The following is an 11486-nucleotide window of genomic DNA, read 5'->3' as shown; positions in this document are numbered from 1 at the left end:
AATATTATATTAAAATTATAAAGGTGATGATGAGGTGCTTTTAAGACTCTTAACAACAAAATTAAGAAAATTAAAATGGACACTTGAAATTAAGGCTACAGTTAGAAACTAATTTTGATTCTCATTATGCGTCTATTTTAATTTGTTATATATGATTTTTCTCAAGATGATTGTGGAAGTAGAGGGGAATTGCTTAGAATATTGATGCTAAATGTAGTGTGTGTAACGACATCAATAGCGTCATTTTTTCGATTTTCCACTATGTATAATTTTAGATTTTGAGAGACAATGCCATCTCATTATAATAGTTTGAGATATCATCTTCTCAAGAAGCTCTCCTTCATGTCATCTCATTAGGACATGCCTCTCTCTTCTAAATATCATCTTTTCAAGAAGCTCACCTTGAACAAAACACGTGCTGCACTCAATGGACATTTCACCAACAAAATGGTTCAATTCAAAATTTTAAATTTGAGGGGTTGTGAAATAAAAATGAACTCAAACTTTAATGGTGCAATTTCAAATTTTACCAAAAAAAAAAAAAATCTCGTTTGGTATTAAAATTTTACATTCCAAACTACTTTCAAATTGTGTCAAAATTGAACTACTTTTGTAGTTTGCTATAAAACCCATGTAATTTATTACATTGAGTCTGTGGTTGTTCTAATTAATGGCCTATAATTGGTAAACAATTTGAAAATTAAAATAAAGTAAAAAAAATGGTTATAGTTTTAATTTGTGAAACATGGCACATATTCAGAACAAAAAATTAGGGATCATCTTCACTGTGATATGCGATGGTTTTCAAACTCTTTGTGTTGGGATTCATATATGAATTCTAGGCAAAGTGATAATGATTGAGATAGCATCTGAATTTGAAACCAGTTCATGATGAATTTTGACCTTGACCTTGACCCAGCTTGTAAGTGAGAGAAAGAGAGGTGAATGAGAAGTTTGTCAACACATGCTTCCGTTAATTGCGGTTGAGTTGGAGTTTAGTTAGTCATTTTAATTGATGTAATGTGTTGTGACTTGTTGTTAATGATGAATCAAATTCATTGATACTATAATAAATTACTAATTCTTAATAAATTATTGATTTTTTCAAAAAATTAAGATGTTGGAAAACATTAAATTTAATCATTTAATCTAATAATTAGGCCAATTACGTGAAATTTGGACCATAGACTTTTCTATGGTTGTTCATGATATGTTAGCCACTGTACTATTTCATGTGGTTTTTTGCTGCAAATCAGAAAAATCTCAGCTCTTCAAAGTGCAAAATGCACCTTTTTCTTTAGTATATTCTCACTGCACTTGCCAATTCGATTCCCATAACTCCACTGGATTGGATGCATCATAAAGAACTAGGCATTGTTTCAAGAAATTCTAAGTAACTGAGTCACTGACATCCACTAGTGGCCCACGATATATGATGCTTCTTCAATATCATCATTCTGCTCTTGGTCACCATCAAGATCAAGCAGTCCAAGTGCATTGCATGCATAACTAGGTTAAGTGATGTCCTTGTCAACAGTGCCCTTAGGTCCTTAAGTAGGGTCCCTTTTAACAAAATTAAGCAGCTTTTTCAGACAAATCCTTAGCTTAAAGGTTGGCTATAATGTATCTTGTAGATTTTCTTGACTGACTCAGTTTCCATTTATTAACTTTTTTATGCCATACTTACCGTCATTTTAGTAGGCAGCATATGTACTCAACAGTCTAACATATCCTCACAAAGTTGATTAGTCTTCAACCACTACTCATTGAAAATTTAGTATCATCAAACTCTCTCTAGGCGTGTTAGGGATCATTTCACAGATTTGCTGACTCATGGGGCATGCAATGCACACATTTCTTTCATTCTCTATTCACATGACATTAAAGAAAGCACTATGGATGCGACAAACTCAACTAGTTTTCTAGTCAAACAAGCAAGCTATTTAATAATTAAGTTAATAACATTTCCAAACTCTAGTCAGATAATACACTGAAACACTAGAAAAGTTGAAAAAATAAAACCCCTATTCACATATTAGAGAGATTGTCATTATCTACAAAATACTACTAAATTAATTGCATCAGCTTATATATAATGACTGAACCAATCCATGGCAGCATAGCTGAATGCTGGAGTGTAGAAATCTTCATTGTATCCTTCCATCTCAAATTCCCCAAGAAATGGTTCAGCCATGGTTTCCACAGAGGGTGATGAACTTGTACTATTAGTTGGAACCGTTTCAACATTCTGGGAGAGCCTTTGAATTTCTTTCTCAGCCTCTGAGAGTTGCTCCTTAAGCTTCAATACCTGCACATTGAAATCAAAATTTATTAAGAATAAAAAAACTATTTTTAGTAAAAGGTGAGTATTTTGTACACCAAATATAACATGTGCTATTATAACTATTGGCAATGTAAAAACTATTGTCACAGCCAAGTGGGCCTTGAGAAGGCCTAATGCAGCCACCTTAAACAACAGCGTACGGATGGTTAAGAAGTGGGACATTTTTAGTACTTTGCAGACTCAGGAGGTGGCAGTTTACTGTTCCTTTATCCTTTTATTTTTATTTTTTATTTTTTACTATTTTTATTTTTATTAATTTTCTTCAGCCCTAGCCAACCATGGTGGCCTGGCTTTCTTCGAGCCCAGAGCTCATGCACGTTCTTATACCGTGGTTCACTTGTCCTTTTGTTGAAGTGTCAAAATGGCAATTGAGTTAGTGAGTTTGATTCTTATTTTTTATTTTTCATTTGCTTCCATTAGTAAAGAATTAAAATATTAAACTATGTACTTCAAAGTCATTCATAAATATTAACTTGCTTAAACAATAAAAAGTAGTACAAAAAAGTTTTTTCAAAAACCTTGTCCAAAATTGGTGATACATCTCGATCTCTTTTCTTAGCCTTTGTTTGGATAGAGCAAAGCCAAAGGGAAAAAATGGGTAAAAAATATTGGATTTCAAAGTTTTCAAAGTTCAAACTCCATGGTTCAAACTTGTTTTGAACCTAGGAGATTGATATAGAGTGAGAAATCCAAACTAGTCTTGTAAATGATTTGACCAAGAGGGACAAGTTTTTCCATACTAAACTAACTCGAAAACTGAAAATAAATGACTTTGAATTCAATCTTTGCCCTTCTTTTCACAGAAACCAAACATGTTACCAAGTTGTTTAATACTAATAAGCAAAAAAAGGATATGCACATGTACACTACCTCAGATTCAAGCTGGCATTTCTCGATAAGAACAGTTTCGTGTTCTCTCTTCAAGCCTGAGTACTGTTCCTCCAATTTCTGGTTCTTCCAACGAGCCCTTCGGTTTTGGAACCACACAGCAACTTGGCGTGGTTCAAGACCCAGTTCAGAAGCAAGTCTGTCTTTTCTTTGGGACTCCAGCTTATGTTCATTACAGAAGTAATACTCAAGAAGATTCACTTGCTCATTGCTAAGCTTCCTCTTCTTGGCTAGATCACTTGCTTCTCCTCCTTTGTTCTTCTTTCGACGCCTTCTTGGCTTTGACTCACCTATATATACATGACCACAATAAAAGTCCATGTCAATTACAAAAGTCATGAAAGGTGCAATCTCATGCTCTATGTTAGAAGTTTCGTATTTTTTTCATAATTCAATAGTTGGGAAAATTTGAACCCGAACATCTCAGTTGAGTAAGAGAAAAAAAAAAAAAAAAAAGAGTTTTTTTTTTGGTTGGAAATAAAGAGAAATAAAAAGTGGCATGCAAATTAGCAATAAAAGAGTGCAATTGAAAAAAAAAAAGATTTTGAAAGGTTTTGATTATAGGTCTTCTTTTGAAAGCCTTTATTCTCATCCAAAAAATACATCCAAAAAAAGGTAATTCAAACACCTTATATTTTTCAACCATCTTAAGATATATAGTATAGAGAATGAAATATTTTGTACTTTTGGGATACAAACCTTGTTGGGTAACTATTTGGGTGTATGCATCAGGGTACAATTGAGAGAATTGGACCATTTGATCTTGACGATTCATGATGAAAAGATTCCTTTTGATTTTTCTTTCCTTCTTGCTTGCTCAATCTCTAGCTCACTATCTCACTCTTCTCTCTTTGGCTCTCTCTCTCTATCACTCAGACTCCAATAGTCCAATACTGTTCTCAGTTGAATGATGAATCCCTTAGGACAGATAACATGCCTAATTTATAAGGAAAGGTGTGTATCTTCCCACTTTTATGTTTGGATAAGTTATTTTACCAAAGTGTCATTCTTTTTTCTGCAGTACTACCAAATTGCCATTGTGCTTTAGTATTTAATAATTAATATAGTGTTAAAATATATTAAATTTTGAGGAAATAGTGACACATCGTGTTGTCTTTTGTTTTTTATTTTGATGGGAACATATAGTATTGTCTTATTATACATAGGCAAGAGACTAAGCTAATATGGCATGACATACGAATCATGTCATAGCGTGAATAGTGTCCTAGTTAATAAAATGTAAACTAAAGAAAGAAAGAAAAAATAGCATAATTTAATAATGTCCACACTGTGTTATCCTTTTGTTTTGATTCTTTAGTATTTCCATGCTAACTCATTTGTTGTGGAAGGAGGGGACATGAAGTTTTTTTTTCACCCATTGCTTCTCCTATGGAGGGGTGAACTAGGCTTGAAATTTGTACCCATGGCTTCTCTTATGGAGGGTGATGAGATAACAGTGAAAATTTTAATGGCCATGCTTATTAAAAAAATATTAAAGCTATTGCATATTTATTAACATAAATTAAGCATATAAATTAATGTGGTAATAAATGTGATTGATAAACTTCAATCACCTATAAATTAACATCTAGAATTCTAGATAGAATATATATATATATATATATATATATTTAGAGAGTTTCAATTTATGACGTCCGCTCCTAATAATAACTCTTTATCATTAGACCAAGATACCAATAAATTTTTTATGTAAGCGAATATTAAACCCAAATCTCTTATACAACTATCAGAAATTTTATCAGTTAAGCTAATTGGAACCCACAGATACGATAAAATATCAATATATGGCATTCACTCTATAATAATTGCTCTTATCATTAGACCAAAAAAATTTATCAATTAAATTAATTTAAACCAAATCTCTTATTATATAATAAAATTGGTAATATTCCTATCATTACTCATATTAAATCAAATCATGACTCTTGTTTGCTTTACGTTGGTTCTTGGAGGATTGGCCTAAGCTGGCTAGCTAGGGGTCTAAGACTTTGTAAGTTGTAACCCACACCAAAAAAAGATTGGGTTAGGCTTTCCTAATCAAGTAATTAACAAAGAAAAAGAGGGTCATTGTGGTGGTAATCAAAAGTGATCTAGAACTACAAGCAAATCACGCACAAATTAACTTGCAAATTTTTTGGATGGGGTGTGGATCCCAAACCTGACCACCTTGAAGTTAGTAAACAAAATGGTAGTTAGCCTGTGGATTTGGACACGTAGGTCACTTTTGTTGTCCAATTAGGTGGTATTTCTCATCTTTCTATGTTTATTACCCAAGCTCCATACTCATTTAGCTTAGTTATTATGCCCTTTTTTACAATACCCTCATGCGTGGCTCGAGATGGGTGAAAGGGGAAAACTTTTACCTTGAAATATTATTACTTAATAACAAGCAGAAACACAAGCTTTGCTTTTTTTCTTTTTTACAAAATATTGAAGCAAGTGCGATTGTCGTCATTGTTGACGTTTTTTGTTTACCATTTCAAAGCTATAGCTTCTTTAGTAAAAAAAAAAGTGCAGTAATTGATACCCTAACCTTATGTGATATATTCTAATTTTCCAATTTTGCTATGTATGATAATTATGTTGTGATGATCTTTGATATGATTGTGCTTGTCTTAAGTACACAATCTTATCAACTGACGTGTGTGATTGAATTTATGTGATATAAAGTTTGATATATGGAATAAAGGTGGATTCAAGATAAATGTACATTGATTCATGCATCCACATAAATGTCACCCCTATACAAGTAGAATTTGGAGCTTGAAAATGGTAAGACAATTTTTTTTTTTTTTTTTTTAATAAGAATTGATAAGCAGCTATAGAGCACAAGGGGTCAATTACTCAATTCTTTGATATCATCAATTGCAGAATGATGCAAAAAAATGACTAATTCGTATACCATCTTGTACAATTTATAATATAAATTGTTCCATGTAATTTTTATCCCTACCAAAAATTTAATTTGTAGGGAGATACGAAATCTAACTATTCTCTAATATAATTATTAAGTTATTAATGGGATTAATTACAAGTGCAATATAGAGTCTATATAGTGCAGAGAACTTTCCTTATTTTTCTGCTCATGATAAAACATGAAAACAACATGAGTCGCTTTCTAATCTATACACAAAGTAGGTGACAACATAGCTTGCCCAACTTTCCCGGAATATTCAAGTAAGTGGACAACAAAGGCATACGCACTTCTTTTGCTCTGAAAAAGGTTCTATATGTGGAAATGAACCAATGGGAGCTTAAAGGATGTAAAAATCATTGACATCAACCAGGAAAAAAAATAGAAAATTATTACTAATTTTTTCCTTCATGATTTCTTGTCTTCCAATCACTTCTGAGATGTTTCTTTCGACTCGGGCCCGGCCAGGGTCAGCCTGTCAAGGTAGGGACCAGGTTTTTTATGATAGCTTATGGTTCAATTAATTCATCTCAAAAACACAGCCTGCCACCACATTGTACAAAAGTTATCAATGGGGCATAAACATTTTACCGTTAGCTAGACATACCATTAAAATATATATATATATTGGTATAAAGGTTAAAAATATAAAATATTATAAAAAGATCAAGGACTTGGAATAAGTGAGAGAAGCCCTCATTTTCTAATTGTTAATTATTTTCTTTAAAGGATTTATTGGAAGTGGAACAATTCTTTTCGTAAAAGTATTTTATATATATATATATATATATATATATATATATCAATTATTAAAGAACTAAGAATAAGCATGAGAAGAAATCTCAAAAGAATAAGTATGAAATATTCTCATTTTTTTATTGTTATTTATCTTCTTATAAAGGATTAATTGAAAGTTGAATGATTCTTTACGTAAAAGTATTCTATTTATATAACATTATCGGTAACTTTTATAAGTATAGTTATGCATTAGATATAAACATATATTCGAAACATGGTTGTTATCTGCAATTATATAATCACAAATTTCCAGCCTCCCCAACCCACAACAAAATTGAACAAAAATTAGAAAATTAAGTAAAGTTAGAAGGATTATTGGATGATTTCATTTATATCACATACTTTTTTATACATAGGATAAGAGTGTAATAAATGAATTAATTTCCCAAAACACATAGGATAGAACTCATAGGCCTCATAAAAATGAATGATCTTGCAAAAGATAAAAAGTAAAACAAATTTCATCAATGAAGGGAAAGGGAAAGGTGCTAAATTGATGGCTCAAACTTGGAGACAAGTCCAATGGAGTGGACAATAAAAGTTTTTATAGAAAGTGTGACAAAGACAGTTACCATGGAAAGGCAACGCACATGGGGTGCAACCAAAACCATTGGACGCGTGTCATCACCCCTCATAACATCAAAGGGACCACATATTCTATCCATCCACGTGTAACACTGCCTTGCACGCCTGCCCACCAATAACAACTCTAGGGCTTCATCGTCTTCGCTAGTAACAAATATACTGGTTTTGTCTACAATTGCCATGCATTTCTAACCCTACTTTATCCACTCACTCAAGGCGTGGCTTAGTGATCGTGACTCGTTAGTCGTTACACTTGTGAGTTTATGAATCATGGATTTGAGTAGTGATAAATTTTATTATTGCTCGAATAGTTCCACACCGTACAAGATTAAGGTTTAAGTGGATAAGAGATAGTGCACTTTCATGATTCATTACACTTGTGAGTATGTGAGTTGTGAATTCGAGTAGTATCGAGTCCTATTATTACTTGGATGGTCCCACACCATACAAAGAGTGGGATTTAAGCTGACAAAGATAGTGACCACATGCATGGACCCCCACCCCCACAAAACCGCATCTCATCTTTTTTTAGCCCTCCCTGGTCTAAGGTAACTTAAGACTCTGTCACTAAAACTTATTATGGTACAAGTTTGTGTCACATAAATAGTTAAGCTGAAAAAAGAAATGACAAAAGTCACAAAACTCCTTGACTTTGCTATAGGGTAATGATCTTATTTTTCTTTATATGTACAACTTTATCACGTTTAGCAAAAATGTACAACTTTATCTCAAAAGAAGCTATGTAGAACCTAATTTTGTTCTTGTTGGGGGAATATGGTCCCAATATGTTGTACGTAGAATTATTTGCTTAGTTGTAGGTGGTTTTCTTTTAGACCACATTCAGTGAATGTATCTGGATCTGACATGCATTATGAGTCCTTTATAGGAGTACTCTCATTTTCACTATCTGCCACACCCTACAGCATTTCAAGCTCATTAAAACTGGTAGGACTGAAAGAGAAATGCAACTCTTGGGCCAAATAGGTGTCGTCTATTGGCACATTGAAAAGGTTTTAGCTAGTCAGATATGGACCCGACAGGCAAAAGGGCCAGGGAGTTGTCATCAGAAATTGGAGGAGATGAGGTTGTCAGAGTAGTCAAGACTCAAGAGGACCATTGGTATTTGTGTAGAGACTATGGAATTGATTGATCTTTTTCCTTTAGTTAGTTTTACTAATTTAGATTAAATTTTATAAAAATGTAGTGTAAAATTTAAGTTGTATTTTTCTCATCTTAATATGCTACATTATCGTATTACATATTATAGAATAGGTATAATCACATTAAATCAATTTTAATAATCATTCAAAAATTCAATTTAATTGTGAGTTTATTGAAATATTATTATATGTGGTAGGATGTATTGAACTTTATATAAGAAGCTAATGTGACACCCTCTTATTGAATGTTGTAAAATTCGGACTCTTAGGATCCATTTGGAAAACTGAAAATACTGTAACAAAATAATTTTTAAATGTGTGAATAGTGACGTGGGACTCATTTTTAATTAAAGTTTTGGTGAAAAAAATGTTTATGCGTCCCATGAACAGTGCACGGATCCACTGACAGTGCCATTTCAGTGAAATGTATGGATGTTGAAAGTGGTAGTGGGTCTCGTGCACAGTGCACGAGATCCACTGACAGGTCTGTGTTCACGTGCTTATGATAAAAAAGAAAAAAAAGAAAGAAATGCAGACGCAAAACACGTTGCAATAATCTGAATCCAAACACTCAGTGTACCTTCCGTATGAAAATTTTCCAATGGAGAAGTAACAACTTTGGGCTTTCTTAATTTCCTAATGTGAATATTGAATATAGGTTCTCTTCAAGGGTAAGTAAATTCTAATTCAAGTTAGTGTTATTTTAAGTAAAAAATAAAAAAGCTAAGCATGTGACATTCTTTAAGCTCCCTAAGGTAAACTTGGATTAAAGTAAAGACAATAGCATCAAGGAAGGATAAGGATGAAACTCAAAGAGAGAGAGAGATTCTCCTAAGGTACTAAGCTGGCAGCTAAAGTTAATCCTGTCATAATCTGTGAGATTATTCTAATGAAGAAAAAGTAAACTAAAGGTTAGCTGAAGAAGATGCGCATGGCATGGAAGGGATTCTCTCTTATGCTTTTGAGTTGTTTTGTTTTATTTTTATTTTTTATTTTGATAAATTACATAAATTAACATCAAAAGCTTTAATTAATGGGTGTCATCTTTATCCCGACACTTCCACTCTTTGTTTCCCATCATCCAACGAGATCTGCTTTAGATGCTTAACAGCTATTGGAGATTCAGATTTCACATTATGTTTAGCTAATCAAAGCTGTGCCTTTGATTGATGGAAAATTAAAAAAAATAATAATAAAATCCTTAAGCATCTAATCACATTCAAAACCATCTAACTTCCTTAACATGTGTCAAGCGTCAAAAGCATCTACATAGATTTTCAGTTCCATTCAGATTTCAAAAAAAAAAACAAAGACTTTCATTTTCATTCCTTTAAGATAATGAATATAAAGCCACCCAACTCTTAATTTTTTTTTTTTTTTTTAGTGTTCTTTTTTCATTTATAAACACTTTAGTGTTCTATTTATATAAATTACCACCAACTATTTTTTTATATTTTTTGGTTTTTTGGAACAGGTTTATACATAATATCCATAGCATCTAAAACTTTGTTCCGATAGACTTATTACTTTATATAACAAATGAATATGACATTCCTCTCACGTAGACGGGGCACCCATGTTAGAGCATTCGCATTAGTAGATCCATAATTTTTGTCTATTTTGCAAAAAAAACATGTTTTTTTCTATTTTACACACCCACTTTTACAAAACACCCACATCAATTTGTCTACTCTACACATTTATTCAATAAAATATTCATTCTTGACTCAATACCCAGCCACCATCAACGATTAAACAAAGAAAAAAGAGAGTAGCAACAATCATCAACCCAGCCTCCCTTATCAACGCACCCATCAAAATCTCAAAACCGCTGATCAAAACCATCAAAACCCACTAATCAAAATCATCAAAACCACGGACCAAAACCATCAAAATCCACTGATCAAAATCCCAAAACCATCAAACAAAGAAAAAAGATAGCAACGGCAATCGACGAGAGCAACGACGATCAGCGAGGTAGTGGCGATCGGCGTGAGCAGCGGCAAGTGAGGTGATCGGCTGTGGCAAGACTCAAGAGAGCAGCGAACCATCAAAATCCACTAATCAAAATCCCAAAACCATCAAACCGAGAAAAAAGATAGCAACGGCGATCAGCAAAAGTAGCAGCGTTCGGTGAGACAGCGACGATCAGCGTGAGCAGCAGTGAGTAAGGTGATCGGCAATGGCACGACTATGGCGAGACTTAGAGAGCAGCGGAAATCAGTGGAGGAAAAGAGAGCGTGAGGTAAGAGTCAGACCAGAGAGAAAAAGAGAGAGTGAGGTGGAGAGAGAAAAAATATATATATCAAATGCAAGAGCTACAGTAACTATGTATATATGCATGGTTACTATAGCAATTATGCATTGTGCATTTATGCACAATTTTACACCTACCGATGTGAGTTTTTTTGTTGTCAAAATATGTAAAATGAAATGTTTTTTGTATTTTGCAAAACTTTGCATCTACTGATGCAAATGTTCTTAGAAACATGCATACAATCGTTACCTAATATATCACCTATACCACTCCACTCAACTTGCAATTGACAATTCTTTTTCAGAGCCCCAAGATCCATATAATTATTTAACTCCACTAAAGAAGCTTACCATTATTTTATTCATTGATTGCCATTCTCCAAAAGTAAATGTAAAGCATTGTGGTATGATAAAGACAACAAAAATTGTAAACTATCAAAATTGTATATGTTTCCGACAACTAATTGCACAAGGATTAATGATTTTGAGTCTTTGACAAAAATTTATTAAGGGACTACCC

At 33.0% G+C, this 11486-nt stretch overlaps 1 protein-coding gene across 1 annotated transcript; it reads right to left on the bottom strand.

The window, feature by feature from the left end:
• Positions 1-1940: 1940 nt before the first annotated feature.
• Positions 1941-4173, bottom strand: LOC126703103 (homeobox-leucine zipper protein ATHB-40-like). Its single transcript, XM_050402016.1, has 3 exons — positions 3932-4173; positions 3215-3522; positions 1941-2308 (listed from the first exon to the last, which is right to left on the bottom strand). The coding sequence occupies exons 1-3, from the start codon at positions 4005-4007 to the stop codon at positions 2087-2089; spliced, it is 606 nt and encodes a 201-aa protein (XP_050257973.1). The 5' UTR covers positions 4008-4173; the 3' UTR covers positions 1941-2086.
• Positions 4174-11486: the final 7313 nt, after the last annotated feature.

The sequence above is a fragment of the Quercus robur genome, chromosome 10, assembly GCF_932294415.1.
Source record: "Quercus robur chromosome 10, dhQueRobu3.1, whole genome shotgun sequence".
Taxonomy (NCBI): domain Eukaryota; kingdom Viridiplantae; phylum Streptophyta; class Magnoliopsida; order Fagales; family Fagaceae; genus Quercus; species Quercus robur.
This window is presented reverse-complemented; position numbering and strand designations above follow the sequence as displayed.